The sequence below is a fragment of the Girardinichthys multiradiatus genome, chromosome 1, assembly GCF_021462225.1.
Source record: "Girardinichthys multiradiatus isolate DD_20200921_A chromosome 1, DD_fGirMul_XY1, whole genome shotgun sequence".
In the NCBI taxonomy this organism is placed as follows: domain Eukaryota; kingdom Metazoa; phylum Chordata; class Actinopteri; order Cyprinodontiformes; family Goodeidae; genus Girardinichthys; species Girardinichthys multiradiatus.
Window position 1 is genome coordinate 35575020 of NC_061794.1, and position 24309 is coordinate 35599328.

Sequence of the window (24309 nt, forward strand, 5' to 3'; positions counted from 1 at the left end):
TAAAAATCTGCTAAATCTCAGACATCCTCCAGTGTTACAAACTTGCAAAACTGATTTGTGGTTATCTGTCATCTTGCTTCACATTATACCTGAAAGCAAAATTAAAAAGTAACCAAAGCTTTTACATGCAGTGCAAAATAAAGAAATATTATAGGACGGCTTTGTTTTCAGCGTCCTTCTGTCCCATTACAATTTTAGTCAAATTGCTTTTGTTCTTAGCTTGATGTGAGCATAGAGTGCTTTACAAAAGTATTCCTACCCCTTAATGGCTATGACATTTAGTCACATTACAAGTACAAACTTCACCTCATTGTTTTGGAATTTTATGTTAGACAAATGAAAATAGCATCTGAAAATGATGCCGTGCACTTGTATGCTAGCTCCTCTGCTCTGAAACCCCCAAATGAAATCTGATTCAACCAACATCACCTAATTAGTAAATAGTCACCTTTGAAGCAATTTAGCATCAGTTTAAATAGAGCTGTTCTGTGAAGGCTTTAATGGTTTATTAGAGAACGCTACTGAACAAAAGACACAATGAGGACCAATGAACCCATCAGATAGGTCAGGGTCAAAGGTTAGGAGCAGTCAAGGATGCCCGTGGTTACTCTTGAGGAGCTGCAGAGATCCACAGCCCTGGTAGAAGAATCTGTAGAAGGACACCTATAAGTATTGTGCTTCACAAACCTGCTTTTTATGGAAAAGTGGCATAAAAACTAATGAGATCATATCCAAACAAAATAAAAACTTTTTGGCTTACATGAAAAACATTATGTGTGAGGAAAAGCTAACACTGGATAACATCTCCAGCATTATGCATGATGGTGGCAGCATTATGCTGTGGGACAGGGAAGTTGATGAGAGTTTATGGGAAGATGTGTCGTGCTAAATACAGGGTAATCCTTGCATTTAGCCCTGTTTTGGTCATCAAAAGACTTGAAACTGTTGCAGAGGTTCACTTTCCAGCAGGACAATGACCCAAACCATACATTCAAAGCTACAATGAAATGGTTTAGATCAAAGCATTTTATGTGTTAGAATGGCCCAATCAAAGTCCAAACCTAAACCTCCCTCACTTAGGTCTGTGGGAAGGCACGAAAGTAAATATTCAAAGATGTAATCCATCCAGTTTGACTGAATCCACATCCCAAAAAGACTTGCAGCTCTGATTCAAGAGAAAGGTGGCGCAGAACACAAATGCACAAATACGCTTTTCAGATTTTTGTTTGTAAAAAAACATTTTAAACCTTCTTTCATTTTCTTTCCACTTCCCAACTATGCAGCATTATGTTATTAAATATCCCAAATCTTCGTGGAGTGATTCAGGCCTGGCAGCAGGCATGTCTAACACTCTAGACAAGCCACCAGGGGAAACAGCCAAGGTGGTGTGTAGTGCTGTGTCAATGCATGATTGAATGGAAGTCATTTTCTGCTTAGATTGCTGGAGCACACAATAAAGTGGGCTGTAAAGATGTATCAGACAAGACACAGTAGCTTTGCCCATATGTTTCCTTTATGTAGTAAAATTAACGTGAATCTGTTGGACTACAATCTGTTTTCTACTTGAGAATTCTGTGATGTTTGTTAATTTAGGAGTGAAAGATTATTGGCTAATATGTCAACGTTTTTGTTTTTGTTTTTGTTGATTTAGTATATCTGTAAGTGTCTCTTTGGTGGCCTCCTTGAAATAATGGTAACAGATCAGTCCTGAAGTAAAAAATAAAGTTGTGAAGTTACACTGAGTTTAAAGGCAGCCTTTTTTTCTATTTTGCTTCTCTCATACCTTTATCTAACTGTGGTGCAGGGCTGTTTTTGTTACTTGGTATTTAAAGCAACTGCAGTCAATATTTCTGCATGCTAATCGGAATCATTACGGTTAATGTGAATGAGACACTGGTAGTAATGAAGCCACCGAGAATCATTACCCCATCCTGCAGCTCCCCTCTGATCACAGTCCCTGCTCATAATTTTGTGTTGCTGTTTTCCTCTGCAGCACGCGGCTGTTTACAGTAATAAAAAAGTGCTCTAAAACACGCTTTGCGTTAAATTCTCGGCATCAAACACACAGTCAGCGACCAGCTGGTATCCATGGTGGAGCATTTTGTGGCTATAGAGTGAGATATTTCCCTCAGGAATTATTTGTCATTAAATAGACATAAAAGGAAAGAGATTATTGCGCTTAAACGTGTTAGCTGGCCAGAGGCTCTGCTATATGCACAGTGTTAATTCAGAAAGCCTTTTGCAAACAAGAAAAATTAAGGTATATTTTAACTGCTGATAATATGTGCCTTTTGCAGATCATTTCTGTTGTCTCATAAAGCTAGAAAGGAGAAGAAAACAGAAATATTGTCACAACATTCCGCAAACCAAATAATGCAGTTTATGAACATATGGGATGTTTATCTGAACTTTACATACAGAGTAACCAGCTTTTACACCTAAGCAGGAACCAGAGTGCAGTTGTAATAACTCCTCTGTGCCTAGGGGAACATCAGATTTCCAATGTGTCCCGCTTGACCTTATGAGTTTTTAAAGCCAGTCATCAATAAGCAACAACATTTTCTTCTTTCAATCCTGTTAAAACTTTGGTGAAACATGGTGAATAGGCACTTAATGTCATATACTTTCACTTATTAAAGACATGCAGTATTTTTGTCTCATTGGATAATGGCTGTGAACTGTTGGGTGAAAAGGCATAGACAAAATTCATTCATCTGATAAGTGTGGATTATTTTCTTCTTAATTTTTGCATATTGCTTTACCTGTTTTACAAGTGGCTAGTAAAGGCTGTTTTTTAAATGATACATAATTAACATAAAGGGTACAAAGGTATATAAAAATGAAATATTAATATCATTTCTGACCCCACAATAGGATTTTCTTCATATTTCTAATACAAACAACATAATTTCCTTTTAATGTGTAGCTTTTTTAAATTGGTTTGCTTTTTTGTAAGTTTATTCTAAATTCATAAACTGTATATAATAACTGTAAAAAAAAAAAGAAACAGTTGCATATACCCATCCATGTGTTTGCTGTATATAGCATGATAATATACCACCACAATAAAAGCTGAATTTTATTTTGAGGCTTTTTGCCAATTTTCACTATGTTGTTTGAGTAGACTAAGGCCAGCATTTGTGTGAGTGTTTTCCATCTTAAATGTAAAGAAAGGACTCTGTGTATTGTGAAGACGACACAAATACTGACTTTACTGTCATGAACTCACAGAAAAATACCAGCCCCCATACCTATTGTTAATTCCCATTGTGCTGCTATCCTTGACGTTTAAATTACTGTAAGATCTCAGCCATTGCAGCCACATGTGCAAAATATATGCCCCTTGCAGAGCATATGTGGGCATACACACATGATGCTGCTTGTTAAAACGACTCCTGTGACTGAATGAATCTACAAACCTCTGTGAAGCATGCTGTATTTGCTAACATATCCTGCACCCACCTTGTAATTATACATTAGCCCGCTGGCCTCCATCACACACATGGACAGACAGATGCACTGAACCTCTGATGGAATGACCTGAACTGTGAACATTATTCCTTTTTCATCTTACTGCTGCGATGCTCAACACTTGTCAGAGTGTCGTTTGTGCGGGAGGTAGGTGGGTGGGTGGGTGGGTGGGCAATTTAGCACATCTATGTGTGTGTCAGTGTGTGTTGGTGTGTCATTGTGTAGGTGTGTGTCAGTTTGTCAGCAGTGGCACCTACAGGATGCGAACGCGTTGGGTTGTAGTCAGCCTGGGTGGATGAATTGCGGCATGCTGTGTCGTCGTAAAGTGCTGGTGTATTTGTCAACTCTGCTGTAAGCGACCAGGAGCACTGGCTCAGATAACTGCCTGCTCCCCCTCTTTAGACTGTATGGGAGGTCAGAGAGCTGTGGCAAAGCAACACGCTGGAATGAAAATGTGCGTAGTTAACATTCCACCTTCAGCTCCCAGGCAAGATTTCATGCTTGCTGTGGGAGAGGGCTCTCACCATTGACTGATCGGTGAGTCATTCCACTCAGATACAGACAGCATCTGTTAGGCTGAATTTAATCCAGCATGAATCTCTGCTGTGTGAAATGTACATTTTCATAACCTTGATGTCATTTACCGTCTGCTCAAAGTCTGCTTTGACAATAAGCGAACCTGTTGTAGAGAGTCACCTTAAAGTAGCACTTTTTTGCTCCGATTTGTCCTCGTTTTGCCAACTCTTTCGCCCTGAGCATGATTGTGTTTATTATAGCAATAGAATTAGTAAGTTGGCAACCTTCACAATTACTAGTAAACCCTTGTTAAATATACCTATGTGAAAGTAGTAGAAGTACTTGCATACTGTCATTTTAAATGGTTAGTTTAAGTTCCCTAACATCAAGCTTCACCCTCCTACTCAACGTGCATGGCACCAAGACCAACCTGGATCCTTATTCAACTTTGTTTGTCACATAATTGTTACTCTCACTGTAAATACTGAGACATTTGGTAAAGTAGCTATTTTTTTATGAAGATCAACACACATCTTCCTGACTTTGAAAGGCATGTTCTCTTGTTTTTCCTACTTTGAAAAATCCATAAAAAATGTGCCTTTGTGTCATATTTTGTGTCATGGATTAGTAAGTATCAAGCAAAGATCCAGACACTCTGATCAGTTAAACAAATTAAATATAAATCAATAAACCACAAATGGTGTAGAACTGGTGATTTTGCATTCTTCAGTTTTCACTCAATAATTTCACTTCCGCAGTGAAAGATTTATTTATTTTAAGTAGAGATACAATGACCAGAGACTTTGTGGCTCTTTAAGAACAATAAATAACAACATCATACACTTTATTTGTCTGGATTAATTGAGAATTTAATTGTCTAAAAAATAAAATGTTTTCAATAAAATAAAACAATTATGTCTAAAAAAACAGACTAAAGATATGGAGCTGTCCTCTTTATTGGTGAGGAAAGAGTCATAATACCTGCCTCAGCAGGTGGATTTAAAAGACTGGCAAAGACCTAAAATAAGATTTGAGGAAATGAGGGTCCAATTCCTGCTCTTGCTCTGGAACAAATAGAAGCTCTTAAATATTAATCTAATTTACACATATGAGTCATAAAAATGTTCTATGCATTGTCAGTGTAATACCTCCAAGCTGAACATCACCATGATGTTTTGTCCTGAGCCTCTGGCTGTCTGGTTGGAACAATTCATACCATCAACTGAATAAGCTGTCCTGTTTACTTGGAATAATCGAATGAAGTAGATTGTGAGTGAAAGCAAAAACGTTTGATAAGTATACTGTAGATCACTTGAGTCACAAGAATAAGGTGGTGCACTGGAAATGTTTAAAAGTTTAATGCATTTATAGTTAATATACTTTTGTGCATTTTTTTAGCAAAATTGAGAGGTGTAATTCACAAAGATCTGTTCGATTTAGAGGGGTACTTGATTTAGAGGATGTTCAAAAAGCTTTTTTTTTCACAATCACCATACAACATGAATGTGCAGTAGAACAGAAAGAAGCCTTAAAACACCTTTATCGGCAAAATCTTTATTGGCAAAAGGCAATGGTGCAAATGAACAGGACAAAGAATCGTAAATGTCTCTTTCTGGATATCCAAATGAAATTCTGAGGCTGTCAGGATAAAATGAGCTCTGTACGTCAGTTGTATATTATCCAGCATTCAAAGTATGAGTAAAGTAAAGCATTTCTCCCAGTCCAAGTTTTTTACTCTGGAACTATAATTTTGAAAAGGTCCACTGGACAGGATATTGTAGGGTTTTTTATATTTTCAGCTGCAGTAATATCCAAATGTAGCTGTATCTCTTTCTTTTGCTATCAAAAACATATGTCCGAAACATGCTAAAAGCAGTGGTGGTTTTAGATATGAGCAATATGGCTTTCTGTCCAGGGTGGCACATCTCATGGGGAACCATTATGTAAAAAACAATACACACTGAAATGGGTTTTATATTGCTTATTTGCATGTCCATTCAATAGGCTAATTTGATCATATTTAGGAAGTCTAGAATGCATTTTATCATCTAGAGTCCAAAATTGCACATTTTTAGACCTCAAATGAATTATTCCACAATGGACAAAGAGTAGTCAAAACACAATTTGATATTTAATAAATATTTTTTTTCTATAAAACACAAAACAGAGCATTTTCAGTTCTTTCTTGGATTTAGAGGATGAAAAGCAATATATTTAAACTGGTTAAACATGAACTGAATTATTCTAAAGTGGTTATTGATGCTTTAAATTCTGTCTGTATGTCCATGTCTTCATCCTTCCTTTGGTTTAGTTCTATTAACTGCAGATACATATTCAGCTCTTACTTTGCATTTCATATACATTATTAATCTCTGATGTTTCTGACATCTTTCATAATAATAATAGTAATAACAACAATAATAATAATAATGATAATAATAATAATAACTATTATTATTGTTACTATTCCTATTATTATTATTTGCAGTATAAGCCTTATTAGGGGTGTGGGTATGTGTTTGGCTGTGTTTGTGTCGGCAGAAGTAGAGTCGCACCCAGGGGGCCGTTGATGAAAGAACTGTCTCTGGCTGAAAGTATGAATTCAAGTTTCCAACTGACCTCAGATGTCATCAAAATAATTCTTTTTTTTTATTTAAATCGTCATGAAAAAGCAAAGTATTAAACGACCGATTATTCCAGCATTGGCTTATGAATTTTCAGACGTTTTGTAGAACGGTTGATGACTGTGGTCAGCTGGAAGTTACTTATGATTGCAGCATATAGGTGTAAGACTAAAGCCTTTGCTTTGAAACTGAATCATAATAAGACTTTATCGGCAAAATACTATTTGCCTAAGGCCAGTCTTGTAATATTTGAGATTGTTTAACATGAAACAAGCTAAAAACAATAGATGAATATTCTTAATGACATATTTTTAAAGGGAAAATTAATTTGTTTTATAATCAGAGTAAAATATTTCAAAACAACTGACAAAAGTCACATTTTATTTAGTAAATTAAATTAAAACCCAGCTGAAACACGTATAATTAAAATATATTTAAACATCTACAGGTCCTTCTCAAAAAATTAGCATATTGTGATAAAGTTCATTATTTTCCATAATGTCATGATGAAAATTTAACATTCATATATTTTAGATTCATTGCACACTAACTGAAATATTTCAGGTCTTTTATTGTCTTAATACGGATGATTTTGGCATACAGCTCATGAAAACCCAAAATTCCTATCTCACAAAATTAGCATATCATTAAAAGGGTCTCTAAACGAGCTATGAACCTAATCATCTGAATCAACGAGTTAACTCTAAACACCTGCAAAAGATTCCTGAGGCCTTTAAAACTCCCAGCCTGGTTCATCACTCAAAACCCCAATCATGGGTAAGACTGCCGACCTGACTGCTGTCCAGAAGGCCACTATTGACACCCTCAAGCAAGAGGGTAAGACACAGAAAGAAATTTCTGAACGAATAGGTTGTTCCCAGAGTGCTGTATCAAGGCACCTCAGTGGGAAGTCTGTGGGAAGGAAAAAGTGTGGCAGAAAACGCTGTACAACGAGAAGAGGTGACCGGACCCTGAGGAAGATTGTGGAGAAGGGCCGATTCCAGACCTTGGGGGACCTGCGGAAGCAGTGGACTGAGTCTGGAGTAGAAACATCCAGAGCCACCGTGCACAGGCGTGTGCAGGAAATGGGCTACAGGTGCCGCATTCCCCAGACCTGGGCTACAGAGAAGCAGCACTGGACTGTTGCTCAGTCGTCCAAAGTACTTTTTTCGGATGAAAGCAAATTCTGCATGTCATTCGGAAATCAAGGTGCCAGAGTCTGGAGGAAGACTGGGGAGAAGGAAATGCCAAAATGCCAGAAGTCCAGTGTCAAGTACCCACAGTCAGTGATGGTCTGGGGTGCCGTGTCAGCTGCTGGTGTTGGTCCACTGTGTTTTATCAAGGGCAGGGTCAATGCAGCTAGCTATCAGGAGATTTTGGAGCACTTCATGCTTCCATCTGCTGAAAAGCTTTATGGAGATGAAGATTTCATTTTTCAGCACGACCTGGCACCTGCTCACAGTGCCAAAACCACTGGTAAATGGTTTACTGACCATGGTATCACTGTGCTCAATTGGCCTGCCAACTCTCCTGACCTGAACCCCATAGAGAATCTGTGGGATATTGTGAAGAGAACGTTGAGAGACTCAAGACCCAACACTCTGGATGAGCTAAAGGCCGCTATCGAAGCATCCTGGGCCTCCATAAGACCTCAGCAGTGCCACAGGCTGATTGCCTCCATGCCACGCCGCATTGAAGCAGTCATTTCTGCCAAAGGATTCCCGACCAAGTATTGAGTGCATAACTGTACATGATTATTTGAAGGTTGACGTTTTTTGTATTAAAAACACTTTTCTTTTATTGGTCAGATGAAATATGCTAATTTTGTGAGATAGGAATTTTGGGTTTTCATGAGCTGTATGCCAAAATCATCCGTATTAAGACAATAAAGGACCTGAAATATTTCAGTTAATGTGCAATGAATCTAAAATATATGAATATTAAATTTTCATCATTACATTATAGACAATAATGAACTTTATCACAATATGCTAATTTTTTGAGAAGGACCTGTATTTGTAAATTTCCTCAGCACCCATTTATTTGATCACTGTATCATTTAGTGATATAGATTTCCTTTTTGTATGTTTTAGAGAAAGATTGTTTTGTTTTAGATTCTCCATGCATGTTGGTTCTTCCCCTTAAAACATTTTTGTGTCATTTCTACTTTGCACCACTTGCTGGTTAGCTGTATTAAAAGGATTCACTGTACGATGTGTGGGTACTTGATTTAGAGGACAGTGGCTTTGTAATGCTGTAAAAATCAGTAAAAAGTCCCATGCTGCAGATATAATGAATGATTTCTTTATGCGTTTAGCTTAATCTTCTGAAAACCGAAAGAGATACAAGAAGGAAATACACTTCTAATTGGGCTCTTACTCATTTAAGCTTTAAGAGTAGATGTCTCTTCTGCAGTTCAAAGATTGTAAACGAGTGGCTCTTTAACTGTTGTGCCTGCATTCATATTTAATTACAATTTTTATAAAGGGAGAGCTGCTGGTACAAACCAGTTTACCTGGAAAATGAATAGACTGCTGGAATCAACATGAGTTTTATTACTGTTTTGAATTGCTAATTTAGCTCAGTATAACTGCAATGCTGAACCATCATTATTTAAATTTCAATTTATGTAATTATTTCTTTGTGTTTTTCATCTTCCCTAATTGCAGGTGAATCCCGTCGAGGTCAGTGGACCCAAACTGATTGGAGACATGTTCTGAGCTTTATATATCCGTTACCATGAAAGGGTTAGGAGCCAGCCGCAGTCGGCACATGTCTGACTCGTATGAACCATCGGGGTGCCCTCAGAAGCCTCTGTGCCCTCTGACGTCTGATCCTCACAGCTCTTTCCTGTTGAGCCCTACAGTAAACCACTATGGCACTTTGGACCCACATCTACATCATTACACTCCCACCAGCCCCACCTCTCTGACCCCTGACTGTCTGCTGCCTTTCAGTCAGATTCCCAACAGCAGCACCTTCCCTCGTCTGCATTTTACCCCCCAGGCTGACCAGCTCGACTGCCCCCAGAGCTGTATCCCTGGTGGTGGAGTTGGGCAGGGTGGAAGGGCTGGTACCCTGTCCACCTCCTTGTCTATGGGTATGGGCTTGGGTCTGGGTCTGACTGGTGCTCCCATGATCACCAGTGGATCTGCCACCATATCCTCTGCAGCAGCAGCTAAGATGAATCGATTGCCCTCAAGTCTCTTGGATCAGCTTGAGAGGCACCTTCCCCTGCAGCGTGATGGCTTCAGCACCCTGCAATTTCACAGAGGACGAATGTCCAAGCAGCGCAGTGAGAGCCCAGGTCGCATCCGCCACATCATGCACTCTGTGCAGAAGTTGTTTGCCAAGTCCCAGTCTTTAGAGAACTCTGGGCTGAAAGGCAGCCTAAATTCAACAGGAGGTGGTGAGGAAGGTAGTAGACCAAACCGCAGGAGCAAGAGTAAAGACAGGGCTAAGACTGAGGGATCAAAACAGAGACCTAGGCCTAATACACTCGGCCTTTGGGGCTCAGATGATGCTCTGGACACTGACACTACAAAAGCTGGAACTATTGCTGTAGGTTACCGCAACCCACTGAGTATGATGACTCTTGGCAGAGCAGTGTCAGACAGCCAGACTGCTCTCAGACATATTCCACAGGGCTACAATACAATTTCTACACATTCTCTCAAAACCTCAAAAAGCAGCAGTGACCTCAAGTTCCTGGCATGCCCAGCGATGCAGGTTGGATCCAAGGAAGAGGAGCCAAGAAACAGGGAGAGCAAGGATGACATGGCTGTGAAAAGGGGCACCTGGTCCTCTCTCACCCTGAACCAGGCACGGCAAGTGTTGCAGAAAGGCTCTGCTACAGTCAACAGGACTCAAATTAAGACAAAGTCATGCCACCAGGACCTGGCTCAACAGTTTCTTCAGGTAGGAGTTTTCCGATTTATGGAAAATCCATACCCTCCCAAAACCTTTCCACATTTGTCCAGTTACAACCACAAACCTCAATTCTCTACTGAATCCATTGTTTATACCGTTCTGTTAAAAGTTTAAATACAATTTACAGGTTTCAGCTGCAAATCTTAACATCCATGTCCTCATATTTTTTAGAAGTAACATTGTTTCACTTGCGGAAAATTGGAGATGAATGTTGTTAATAATGTCAGAAAAAGAGAGCGAAGTTTGAATGAGAAAGACATGTAAGTAATGTGTCTTTGTTATCCAGGTTCCCCTGGAGGACTGGACGGGAAGTTTGGTTCATGGAAAAACCAAGGGAACGGAGATCCCATGCAGAAGGATGCGCAGCGGCAGCTATGTGAAAGCCATGGGAGACCCAGAAGACAGTGAGGAATCTGAGGGAAGCCCCAAACCTTCCCCGAAGTCAGCAGCACGTCGCCAGAGCTACCTGAAGGCCACCCAGTCCTCCCTGAGTGAGCAGCAGCCACCACCACCTCCTCGCAAGTGAGCAGCTTTAAATCAGTCACACTGAAGTTCTGGCCTTGACTACCATGCTTATTGTTTTGCCATAGTCTAGTTTTTGTTCTTTTTACTTGACATTCTTTGAAACATAATTTGGCAGTAAATGAATTTGTTTTCTCAAATGCCAGCAGGTGGCAGCATCCCTTCACATATAATCATTCCATTGTACAGTGTTTATTAAAACAAGTTGCAGTGTGCATAAGGGATCGGACATATAGCATAGTTCTGTATTTGGTGCAAAAAGCACTAGAAGGTGAATTTTTGCCATGTGCTCTACCTCTACATCCACACAAATAGGTCTCGCTGCTACGCTCTAATGCGGGAGGATTTTCTGTGGTCTCCTCTGCAAAGTGCATGCTCTATGCAGCATCTGAGGTCAGTGAGATCCACAGGCAGGCAGTGTGGCCTTCCTTCCATCCACCCTCACCAGCCCTACCTCTACTTCCCACCACCTGTTTTTGCCACAGTTGCCTAATATTTTTCCTCTAAGTGCCCCAGAAGAGGCCCAAAAGTGCCACAGTACAATAAATAATCAATAATGTACGTGTGTGTGTATGTGTGTGTGTGTGTGTGAAAAGTACATTGTCATTACACACTATATGCAGTGGAATAAAAATGTTTCACATATTAATTGTTCAGTCTACACAGCAAGTCAGCATCAAACCAGTCATAGCAGTGTCACATCCATGATCATTTTAGGACACAATAATTCATTAAAAACAATATTTTCATAAACTATGAACTGGTACTTAAATGTTTCGTTAAATAATTACAAAAAAGTTTAAGAATTATATAAACTGCAAATAAACAGTAAAAATATAATTTAAATATATAATCATTCAAACATGCATTAATAAACAACAATTAAACAAAAACAATTTTAATCATTTGACTTTAATTCAATTGATTATTTTGACAAGAAAATATTAATTAAATATCTTCAAATATTTATTTATAATTTTAATCTTTAATGAATGAAAATTTCACCATTTAAATAATTTGTATGTATTTTATATATTTATTTGTTAATTAATTTATTTCAAGTTTATTTGTTATTTCTAAAATGAATGTGGCATTTTTGGCCCTCGATGCCCCGGTACCATCTCGCACCTTGCAGGTACCCTGAACCACATGTTTGTACTTAACTCTAAACTTGCTTCCTGAAGACCTTGATGTCATAGCATGAAAATTAGCTTCATGCAAATCACTTCCCTATTGCTTAGTGCACACACATTGTCACTAACAGCACCGACTAGCTTTGCAAGCCAGAACAGAGGAAATTGATTTCCAAGCCTATAAGAAAAAATATTTAACAAACCTTTTTTAACAGATTTGCACACAAATAGCTGTTTCCTCTGTGCTGCTTTTTACACACTACTACATATCACCATCCACATATTTCAGCAGTATTTAGTCTTTAAACACCATAGGGAATGTGTTCAGAGCCTGTTAAATATTCCCTGAAAATCATCAATTAAACACAACCTACACTTATTCCATTCACAGACCCATGAGAAGCTAATCATCAAATTCCCTACCCACAGCTCCCTGCCATCCCTCAAAGAGCTGTCCACAAATCGGAGCCTTGATAACCTGGACTTCCTGGTTAGCCCTGGGGAGGCTCCTCCGCACCACAGGAAGAGTGATTTCAACCAATGCTCTGGAACACTGGGCAGAGGCTTCGGCATTCAGGTAGGTCTATGATCCAAATAAATGCGTTCCACTGTTATTTGGACATTATTTCTTCCTTTTGTACCGGCTTTGAAAGTAAGAGGCCTTAGTAAATGTCAACATTTTAACATATCCAAATCTACCGAGGTTCACATTTCAACCAGCTGTGTAAAATGTTTAAATGAGTGCTTCAGAGTGCTGAGATAAACAGTCTCTTACACTCACCGGCCACTTTATTAGGTACACCTGTCCAACTGCTCGTTTCTAATGAGCAAATCACATGGCAGCATTTAGGCATGTAGACATGGTCAAGACTATCTGCTGCAGTTCAAACTGAGCATCAGAATGGGGAAGAAAGGTGATTTAAGTGACTTTGAACGTGGCATGGTTGTTGGTGCCAGACGGGCTGGTCTGGGTATTTCAGAAACTGCTGATCTACTGGGATTTTCACGCACTACCATCTCTAGGGTTTACAAAGAATGGTCTGAAAAAGAGAAAATGTCCAGTGAGCGGCAGTTCTGTGGGCGCAAATGTCTTGTTGATGCCGGAGGTCAGAGGAGAATGGCCAGACTGGTTCGAGCTGATAGAAAGGCAACAGTAACTCAAATAACCACTCGTTACAACCAAGGCATGCAGAAGAGCATCTCTGAACGCACAACACGTCGAACCTTGAAGCGGATGGGCTACAGCAGCAGAAGACCACACCGGGTTCCACTCCTGTCAGCTAAAAACAGGAACCTGAAGCTACAATTCACGCAGGCCTGGTCTGATGAGTCTCGATTTCTGCTGCGACATTCGGATGGTAAAGTCAGAATTTGGCGTCAACAACATGAAAGCATGGATCTATCCTGCCTTGTATCAACGGTTCAGGCTGGTGGTGGTAGTGTAATGGTGTGAGGGATATTTTCTTGGCACACGTTGGGCCCCTTAGTACCAATTGAGCATCGTGTCAACGCCACAGCCTACCTGAGTATTGTTGCTGACCATGTCCATCCCTTTATGACCACAATGTACCCATCTTTTGATGGTTACTTCCAGCAGGATAACATGCCATGTCATAAAGCACAAATCATCTCAGACTGGTTTCTTGAACATGACAATGAGTTCACTGGACTCAAATGGCCTCCACAGTCACCAGATCTCAATCCAATAGAGCACCTTTGGGATGTGGTGGAACAGGAGATTCGCATCATGGATGAGCAGCCAACATATCTGCAGCATCTGTGTGATGCTATCATGTCAATATGGACCAAATTCAGGATTTTTTCAGTACCTTGTTGAACCTATACCACGAAGGATTAAGGCAGTTCTGAAGGCAAAACTGGGTCCAACCCGTTACTAGCAAGGTAAATGGTAAATGGACTGAACTTATTGCGCTTTTCCAGTCATACAGACCACTGAAAGCGCTTTACACTAGAGCCACATTCACACATTCATACACCGATCGGTAGGCAACTTAAGGTTAAGTGCCTTGCCCAGGGGCACATCGACATATGGTAGGAGGAAGCTGAAATCGAACCCACAACCTTCTGATTGCAAGACGACTACTCTTCCTATTGAGCCACAGTCGCCTCAGTGTATCTAATAAAGTGGCCGGTGAGTGTATATTCACACTGCACTTTATGTTGTAGTGGAAAACTATCAATGGACATCCCCGTGAAGACATTATTCTATGTGTCTGACAGGGTGGGGACAGTGTCATGCTATGGCAATGCTTTTTTTCTGAAGAGGTGATGTAAAAGTGCAAATGCATGCTGTACCTTTCTAATTCAAAATGTAAAACCTTGTGTCATATACCTTTCACTTGAAAGGTTTGCATTACTTTCTGTGGTTCTGATGCATAAAATGTAAATATAATACTGAATACTGAAATCTGTGATTGTAATGTGACAACATGTAAAAACATTTAAGGTGTATAAATACTTTTGCAAGGCTTTTTAAATAAGTTTAAAACATCAACCGATAGTGTTTGAACCGATAGTTCAAACACTATCAACCAATAGTGTTTGAATACATCCAATAGTAAAAATGCTCAAAAAGATTTTGCGGACTGTCAAATTATATTAGCTGGATAGTGCTGAGAGCCTGTTTTACAAATTCATCCAGGATTTGGCTTGGATGCTGACCCAAATAAAAGCAGAAAAGCAGAGAAGCAAAGATCTTTCTATATTCGGATATGTTTTGCATAAACCAGCTAATGAGTGAGAGAATCAAGTTCACCTGAGATGAAATGAATCCCACTAAGGTTTTTTTTTATATCTGGGTAAATGTGGAGTCAATTCATATTAAAGATTTTGTTTATTTGCCACGCCTTAAACCTACCACATATTTGTTGCTGAAATTCTTTGCATAGAAAAAATTATATTTTTAAGCTTTAGCATAACTCTAGATATCTCATCTAGTCCTCATCATGAAACAAAAACTATTTTAGGAGGTCATGAAATTAATCCATAGTCATTTTTAATCTTTACCCCCACCGAGAACAAAATATCTGACTTTATTTTTTAAGAGATGGCTTTGAATTTTTTATGTGACATTCTGTTAAATGGAAAAAAGCAGGTAACATTTTTCCTCCCACAGATAAATCTCATAACGTCATTCGTTTTGCATACCTCCAGATTAGTTAATCAGCCAGTCTGAGGAGAGCCAAGACTAAAGCAGACTTCTTAAAACAACTCTGATCTCAACAAAGGTCAAAATGTTTCATGCTATGTGAGTTTGAGCTTGGAGTTATTTTAAGCAGTTAGAAGTCTGCCTTGGTCTTGGCCCCCTCTCTGGCTAGCTGTTAGCTTCAGCCTCCAGACTGAGCTAATTTGGATGTTTACCAAATAAAGAGAACAAGACACTTATCTACTGCGCTTAGATATTAACTGTTTATAACCTTATAGCAGAACCTCTTTTAAAAAATTCTGCACTGTCTCACTGCATTTTAAATGTGTGCCAGTTTATAAGACATAGCCTAGATATTGACTTGATTTTATTTATTTTCTTCTCCATTAGTTTTGTGACTTAAGTCATACACTCAGAATCGCTCATTCATTTCATCCACATACACATAGAAATTATATCTCGCTTAAATAGTAAATTCTTGGTAATTACAAAGATTAGGATTTTTCAGCAGAAAGTGAAGTGTCACTCTTTTATGTGCCAATCAGTTTCACTTAAGTTTAATTTTAAATGAAAACCCTTCGACAACAACTTAGTTTTCTTTTAAACTGGTACACCCCCATGTGAGCATCTGTTAATGCATGTTCAAGAGTCAGCCTTCTGCATCAGTATGCACACGTTCTTTCAGGTATTCGCTCAGGGCTGTGGACACTCGTTACCATACTGTGAGGGGGAACCAAAGGCAGTCGAGGCCCTGGATCTGCCTGCACCCACGTGCTTCCGTTCTCGCAGTCGCAGTTACCTGCGGGCTATCCAGGCGGGCTGTTCGCAAGATGAAGACACGGCTTCTGTGGACTCAGAGACACCACCACCCACCGCTGTAGGCTACAGCTATAGCTCCAGCACAAGTGAGTACCACTTAGAGGAGGATCTTCGAATGCATTAGTCTTATGTTAGTAAAAAAGCAGGATTCCCATGTGTAATTCCATGTGGAAATTTACTCAGTAATTGCATATGTGCACAGTGTAAATTATTCAATAAAGGATGAAAAAAATCATTTGTGTTAAACTGCATAATAGCATAATAGGGATTCTACCTCCATAAATAATAAAGCTAATAGAAAAAAAATAAAGTCAGTCTCTTCAGCAGAGCAGAGCAATAGTGGCCATTCTCATTCATGACATCTGTCTATTTGTATATATTTCTATATAAATAAAACTGAATTGAACTGAAACTGTTATTGGTGTTCCTATTGGCTGCAGTATAATTCCAAAGCATTCCCTTCTAAGACATGAGACAGTGATAATGACTCAGTGTTCTAAGGTTCATGAAAAGAAATTACTGTTAATGAAGTTCATCGAAGTTGCTACAGCAAAGGGGAACCAGGACGGCAGGTCAGGGGCAGCTGAAAATCTACTAGCAGACGTTAATGAAGCATTACATTTTATGCCAACCAGTAGTGTTGATGGATAACAACTTCTGTCACCCCTCTACATGGATAGCATCAAGCTGTATGCCAAGGATGAACACGACATCGACTAACGGATCCGCCTAACTAAAATTTACAACATGAACATTGGAATGTCATTTCGAGTTGATAAGTGTGGCCAAATGTTATCCAGGAGGTGGGAAGATAATTTTAACAGAAGGGGTTTAATTACCAGAATTTAACATTGCAGATGTTCAAGATCCCACAGGCGAACAGACACCCCTGGTGGGCCTGCAAGAAATTCATTACCTGCAGCAAGTAAGGCAGATCCTAAAAAGTCAGCTGAATGGTAAGACATCAGCACATACACTCTGTCAGTCATCAAATACCCTGCTGGAATAATAGCCTAGCCAAAGGAGACAAAATCAACTGATATCAAGACAAAGGTGCTTCTTAGCATGCATGAAGGGTTTCATCAAAGTCCAGCACCCTGATGCTGTATGTCAAGTATAAGGAGGAAGGCAGATGACTAGTGAGTGTCAAGAGTGTCAGGAAGATGGCCTCAATGTCAAACCCAATATGAAAGAAGAGGTGCAGGAGGAGCCATGATGCAGTGCCAAGCCTTTGGAAATGATTTGAAATTGGAAATGACACTGGCATATTCCAAAAGATATTAGGACAAGGTACAAATATTTATGACATGGTCCTCACACATAGACACTGTTCAGAAGAAGGCCCAGCAGAGACTCTACTTCTGGCAGCAACTCGAAAAATACAACCTTCCATAGGAGCTGCTTATCATCTTCTGTTGTCATTATTCAGTCTGTCCCGTGTCTGTCCATCATTGTGTGGTTTGGGTCATCCACAGAACAGGACAGGTCCAAACTACAATGAACAATTAGGTCTGCAGAGAGCATCATCCAGGCAGACCTTCCGTACATCCATGACTTGTACAGGGTCAGGAAAAAGGCAGCTAACATCTCTGCAGATCCCACACACCCTGGACAACTGTTAAGACCTTTACCTTGGGTCGATAATCACTATTTGCAAAAACTAGCTGCCACAAAGACAGTTTCTTTCCCCAGGCTGATGAATACTTGCACTAATTGAACCCTGACTTTCTCTTTTGTGAAAACACTGTATAGATACACATATTTAAAAAAATATATATATTCTCTTCTTATATATTTATGTTTAAAATACCGTCATTGAGAACAAAGTGGAACTAAGTTTCCTTGTCTGTGTCCACAAACCCGGTGAATGAAGCTGATATACTATATATATATATATATATATATATATATATATATATATATATATATACATATATATATATATATATATATACATATACATATACATATATATATATATATATACATAACATGTATATATATATATATATATATATATATGTGTGTGTGTGTGTGTGTGTGTGTGTCATATTCAACAAATTAGAATATCACTGAGAAGTTCATTTATTTCACTAACTCAAGTCACAAAGTAGAACACATTTAGACTATTTACACATAGGCTGATATTCTAAAGCCTGTATTTCTGTTAATTATGATCATTTCTAGCTTTCTTGCTTCATTAACAATGCAACTGAAAACTGAAGTGGCTCAAATCAAGAATTGCTCTATTGTCCGTGGTAACAATAGACCACTGGATATGAGGTTGTTTTTCTTATGTCTAGACTAGATTCAGTTCCCGCGGCGTCACTCTCGAAATGCAACGCACCTACCAATAACACGCTCGCCAATAACGTAACGCTGACCCTTACACCAATCGTCTTCATCTTCGATAGCTTCGAGCTTCAGAACTATCCAATCGTTGTCGGACATTAGCTACCGACGGTTTGGACTCCAATCGTCAGCGTGAAGGGCGTGCACCTCAAATCTTTTCTTTACGCCGTCGTTGTGTATCCTACAGCGGGGCACCGTCCACAGTCTGTCTGCTACTAATGAATGAACAGAAAATACGGATTTCCGAGCTACCAGCAGCACAGTAAGATTTTCATGTAATTTAACACTACTAACCGTTGCTGTTCGGACTGTCACTTGTTGTCGACTGTCTAGCAACAGTAAGCTAACCTGAGCTAACGTGAATGGTGTGGGTAGCTAGCTACTGAGGATGAAGAAAGCGGTTAGGATTGTAAAAACGAGGACCGTTCGTGTGCGGCAGGCGAGGTTAGGAGGCAGTAATGTCGCTGTTACTGACAAGGTAATGTCAGTGAGGCTAAAAGCCTTCTCTTTTTTGTTTCCTCTCCCGTATCGTATCACCTAATGCCTCGGGCCATATACCGTTAAATCCCCGGTGTGGTAGCACGCTGCGGCGAGCATCTCTCGGCTAACAGTAGAAGCTAACCGGGGCTATCGTGTCAACTGTCCGGATATGGACACGGTAGCCACCCAGAAAAAATAATAATTAACTCGTTTATTACAGCAGACACACTGCACTACCGGGTGTTGTTTGTGGAAATTATTATATTCATTCAAACGTTGTTCAGTTACCATCATCCATTGTGAGAGGAAAAAATCCGGGATGACTGGAAACGGCTTCAGGTTTAGTTTACTAGATATTAATTTCTTCCTAGTGTTTTTTTTTTTTTTCTTCTCTGGGGCAAGAATACCTTTTAGATGAAATGAATGATCTGTTTTTACACAGTTTGGTGAAAACATATCACAGTGATGATTTCAAAGGCTCGAAGGAAGCCGCGAATACATTTTGCTGTAATAATTAGATTCTCAATTCAAAATCCATAAATAATTCTACTTATTTTTCTTTCCATTTATCAAGTTAAGTTCTGTTTAGGGCTTCTTTGGACTTTTATCATAAAAATTTGACGTAGGCGCTTTGTTTTTATTAATGCTGTTAATTCTATATGAAATCTCATTCAGTGTTGATGCAGTTACTGATTGAGCATCTAAATTTTAAAGAAGTTTTATTCAGTTGCTGACACCAATGAGAGTTTTTGGCTTACAGTAGAGATGCACAAATAAGGCTTTTCATGGCCAGTACCAGTTTTTGTTGCTTGGAGGTCTGACCTACCTGTTCTGATTTCGACCATTTCTATTATTCTCCCCTATGGGTTGCAACACTTAACAGAGAATTAAAAAAAAACAATGCTGTATGTTCTTTGACAGAGGTAATAGTTTTAAATCTTACAGAAAAGCAAGGAATTGCATGCTTATCCCCACTAGTGCATCAAAACTAAATTTTTATCAAATTTTTACTGAACTTGGAAAACATCCATGTTGTTGGTCGATCTATTTATACACTGAAAAAACTGGGAATTTTTAGTTCTGATACATTTTATGGATAGGGGGGAAAACTTTCCCAGAGCCAGTCAAGGGTAAATTGTCTGATTCTGATCTCTCGGTGATTGATTCATGCATCTCTAGTTTAGAGATGTGTAATTTTCATGCATTAGCTACACTCTGTCAGTTCGTGGGGACCCAATTGATAATTCATCTGACTATTGTACTGTAATGCACTTTAGCAGTTCAGACACTTCAGAGGGCTTTCAATGAGAATCATCTGAAACCAGCTGGTGTGCACATCAAAACTCCACGCTCAGACTGAAAGTAAAATATTGTATGTTTGCTTGAAAGGTTAAAGAAATACTCAAAAGAGATGTGATAACAGATTGCTGGGTGTCATGAAATTTACCACGTTTGGAGCTTCGTTGTAGTTACAAGGCGTGTTCATGTTAATCCAGAGCATGTCTGTGTATTACCATGGATAGACTGTGAGTCATTCTCCACAGTATTACACCCTCTTCCTCCCATACTCATTGATGAGGTAATTTCCAAGTTGAATGGGCAACCAACTGTAGTTTCAGCTGCAGATGTCTTTCTGAGAAGCATCATGCCATTAGCCATGTACAGGAAAGAGTGATCTGTTTCCAGCAGTAACAGCATCTAGAAGAATTATCCTCACAAAGGCAACATGTTATTTTTAGATCAGAATATAGCTTTTAGTTGTGAAGATCATCTTTGTTGAACCAAGAATCAAATGTCATAGTTACAATTGTTAGACCTTTTTACTAAATGAACGTAAGCCATAAAAAAGGCATGGACTGCAATGGGCATTTCACAGTATGATGACCTCAAATAACCATTACAGTTCCTTTATGTGCAATATCTGACCACATTTACCTGACAAGCCCGTTTACAGTTTTTTAAGTGACATTTTCTATAGTTTTCATAAACAAAATATAAATGACGTTTTCAGAGGAGAGACGCTGCTGTCTGGACTGGTATGGATACCAGGTTTGCCTGAAGAAGTTACAGTTTTGGGCTTTATGAGGAAGTTCTTGTCTCAGCCATGGCAATCACGAGGACAAGAACTTGAAAGCACAAAACCACAGTCTTTTGACTGCGGTGAAGTTCGTTTTAGGTTGGATATTGAATATTCGTGCTCTGCGGATTCAGCTGGGTCTTCCTCTTGTTTGATCCGATGCAGGCAGTCTGGTTACGGGCTGCTGCTCTCCACCTGCTCCCTCCACCTGCAGATGCTGGTTCGCTTAAGGACCATCAATAAATTCTGGAACCAGGCACACTGTTTCATGGTGGTATTGTTTTTTGTGTTTTGGGGGAAATGTTTGTGCGTTGGAACAGCTGATTTAGGTTGGTATTTAATAACCGCCTTGCCTGTGAGTAATTTAAAAAGCTGCTTCCTTTTTCTTTTCTTTCAGCCTTCAGGCATGGTTTATGATTTGTAAATAGTAAAATTATATTTCGGTTTCACCAGCTCCGGCCATTGTGGTCCTTAATGTTATTGTAGTCGCTCTTAGGTTTTATTAACTTTTCCATGCATTACCTCTTCGGAAACCTTCTCATTTCCCTGGTCTCATGGCCAATTAGTGAACAGCAGTCTGTTCAAGTCGCCCGACTCAGCTCCGATACCCCGATAGGTACTGGTATGGAAAAAAACAATAATGGAAACGCTAACGCTTGCAAAGTGGGCTAAGTGGAGTGGAGCCGGTCTAAATAGTAGGTGTATCGAAAAATGTGTAGGAAGTCCGGGTTGAGGAAAAATTTTAATAGCCTTCCTTCAGCCAGCTGGCCAGCACTGCGCAGCATGAGGTTATTCAGCATAAGGTTACACTAATGCTCCAAACATCAATTAAGAGTACTTTAAAGTTCAGAATCAGCATGACATAAAATGTTAGCAGTTTAGAACCTTTGGTTTTTAAAACCTTGGTGTATCTTGATACAGGAAGGGTTGTTTTTGTGATGCAGAATATCTTAAGCAAAAAACACTCAAAGGACAGGTGAGACGTGCTTACAAATGCTCTAGATTTGCACGTGTTATAAAGTCCCTCTGCCTTTTTCATAGGTGTACTGTGTATTGACTACAGCATTATGTTTTGTCACTGAGAAAATGCTTTTCTCTCAAGTGACAAAATTGAAAGCTAGGCACGACAATAACACTGTTCAGGACAAGCTGGGAAACGCATTAATCTGTTTTGTTGTCTCATCAAAGGCCCCATTGCCCGTATTCAGTAATTTAATCCTGATCATTTGAATAAATGTAGGGAAGCGTATTTCAGTGTGCCTTTTGTTACATGTCTTCACCATAGGCTTTCATTTTCATCAGACTTGATCTGTTCTGGTGGTTTGAGATCCTTTTGAAGCAAAACCCCTTTGAACATATTTATATTTCTAAAGCAAATCTTTGCAGTTAACGTGTCAGACTAGAATAGAAAATATTTATAATTATGGCTCCTTTGTCCTTAATGTAGTTTTATTGTGCAAGTGTCCTTGCTTTCTATCTTTCTATCTGATTCCCACGGTCTGTCAGCCTGCTGAGTAAAACCGACAAATGGCAGAAAGAGCCTGTCTTCCCATTTTTTTTTTTATGTTTTTTTTTTTACTTGTACAAGGTTCATTCAAACTTTTTCTTAGTCACTTCAATAATATTCTGTATTACTACATTTGGTGTTTCAATGGAAACTCAGAATTAGATTTTCATTTGCTTGATTTATACACGAAAAGAAGATCTTCATAAACTCAAATGGGGGAATGAAGGATTGAATGCTCTATTAAAATAGCAACTTAAAGTAATGTATTAGATAGTTTTAGACAAAAGTACACCAACGGAACTGGCTACCGCACATTACACTAAAAGTAATAAATCATGTACACTGAAGTGTTAGGTTGATGTGGAGAATCCATTAGTAGTCAACTGATATCCCTTAAACATACCTGTTAATGGAGTATTCTGAAGATGAGACTGCATCGAGTTGAAATGTGACACAATTTATTTATTTAAGGCTTATTTTGACATTATCGTAACATGTATGAGGAAAAAGCCTTTGGGCCTCTCAAGATATAGTTATTTTAAATTTTAGCAGGAACCAGTAGAATTATAAATTCATTTTGACACAATACTGCAAATCCATTTTTATGTCCTTCCTATCCTACAGGTCCTTCTCAAAATATTAGTATATTGTGATAAAGTTCATTATTTTCCATAATGTCATGATGAAAATTTAACATTCATATATTTTAGATTCATTGCACACTAACTGAAATATTTCAGGTCTTTTATTGTCTTAATACGGATGATTTTGGCATACAGCTCATGAAAACCCAAAATTCCTATCTCACAAAATTAGCATATCATTAAAAGGGTCTCTAAACGAGCTATGAACCTAATCATCTGAATCAACGAGTTAACTCTAAACACCTGCAAAAGATTCCTGAGGCCTTGAAAACTCCCAGCCTGGTTCATCACTCAAAACCCCAATCATGGGTAAGACTGCCGACCTGCATTGAAGCAGTCATTTCTGCAAAAGGATTCCTGACCAAGTATTGAGTGCATAACTACATGATTATTTGAAGGTTGACGTTTTTTGTATTAAAAACACTTTTCTTTTATTGGTCGGATGAAATAGGCTAATTTTGTGAGATAGGAATTTTGGGTTTTCATGAGCTGTATGCCAAAATCATCCGTATTAAGACAATAAAAGACCTGAAATATTTCAGTTGGTGTGCAATGAATCTAAAATATATGAATGTTAAATTTTCATCATGACATTATGGAAAATAATGAACTTTATCACAATATGCTAATATTTTGAGAAGGACCTGTACATGTAGCTGTTGATGTTGGGCTATGGCTGTCATAATGATTCAAGTGAAGGGAATTATAATACAGGTTCAATCAGTTGTGCAGCATTTGATTGTGATGATTAATGGTGAGATGTCTTGCAGACTAAAAGGCTCAGTGTAGCCTAAACCTGATCTGATGGTGGTCCACAGTTTCATAAGCTGGCGTATGATTTGACACTGTGTATTTTCCTGATAAAGTGTGTGCTTGTTCACACCAAATGTAACAGAATCATTGAGAGCGACTTGGCCACATTCATTTATCGTGGGGAATGTTATCCATCTGTGCTCTGAGTTCTGTATGAAGCACCTCATTCATTAGAAATAAATGTTATCTTCTGTCCTTGCGAAGTCGGGTTTTGTGAGGCTAGACTGTGACTGCAGTCCAGAGAAGCTTGCAGTA

The 24309-nt window shown here is 38.9% G+C and overlaps 1 protein-coding gene across 1 annotated transcript in view; it reads left to right on the forward strand.

Moving 5' to 3' along the window:
* Positions 1-24309, forward strand: part of dlgap4a (discs, large (Drosophila) homolog-associated protein 4a) — a 140476-nt gene that overhangs the window by 100559 nt on the left and 15608 nt on the right. Inside the window, exons 2-6 of the mRNA XM_047368682.1 lie at positions 9281-10529; positions 10828-11063; positions 12626-12773; positions 16048-16267; positions 17039-17137. Coding sequence (XP_047224638.1) covers positions 9351-10529; positions 10828-11063; positions 12626-12773; positions 16048-16267; positions 17039-17137 — 1882 coding nt within the window. The 5' untranslated portion in view covers positions 9281-9350. The remainder of the gene's footprint in view (positions 1-9280; positions 10530-10827; positions 11064-12625; positions 12774-16047; positions 16268-17038; positions 17138-24309) is intronic.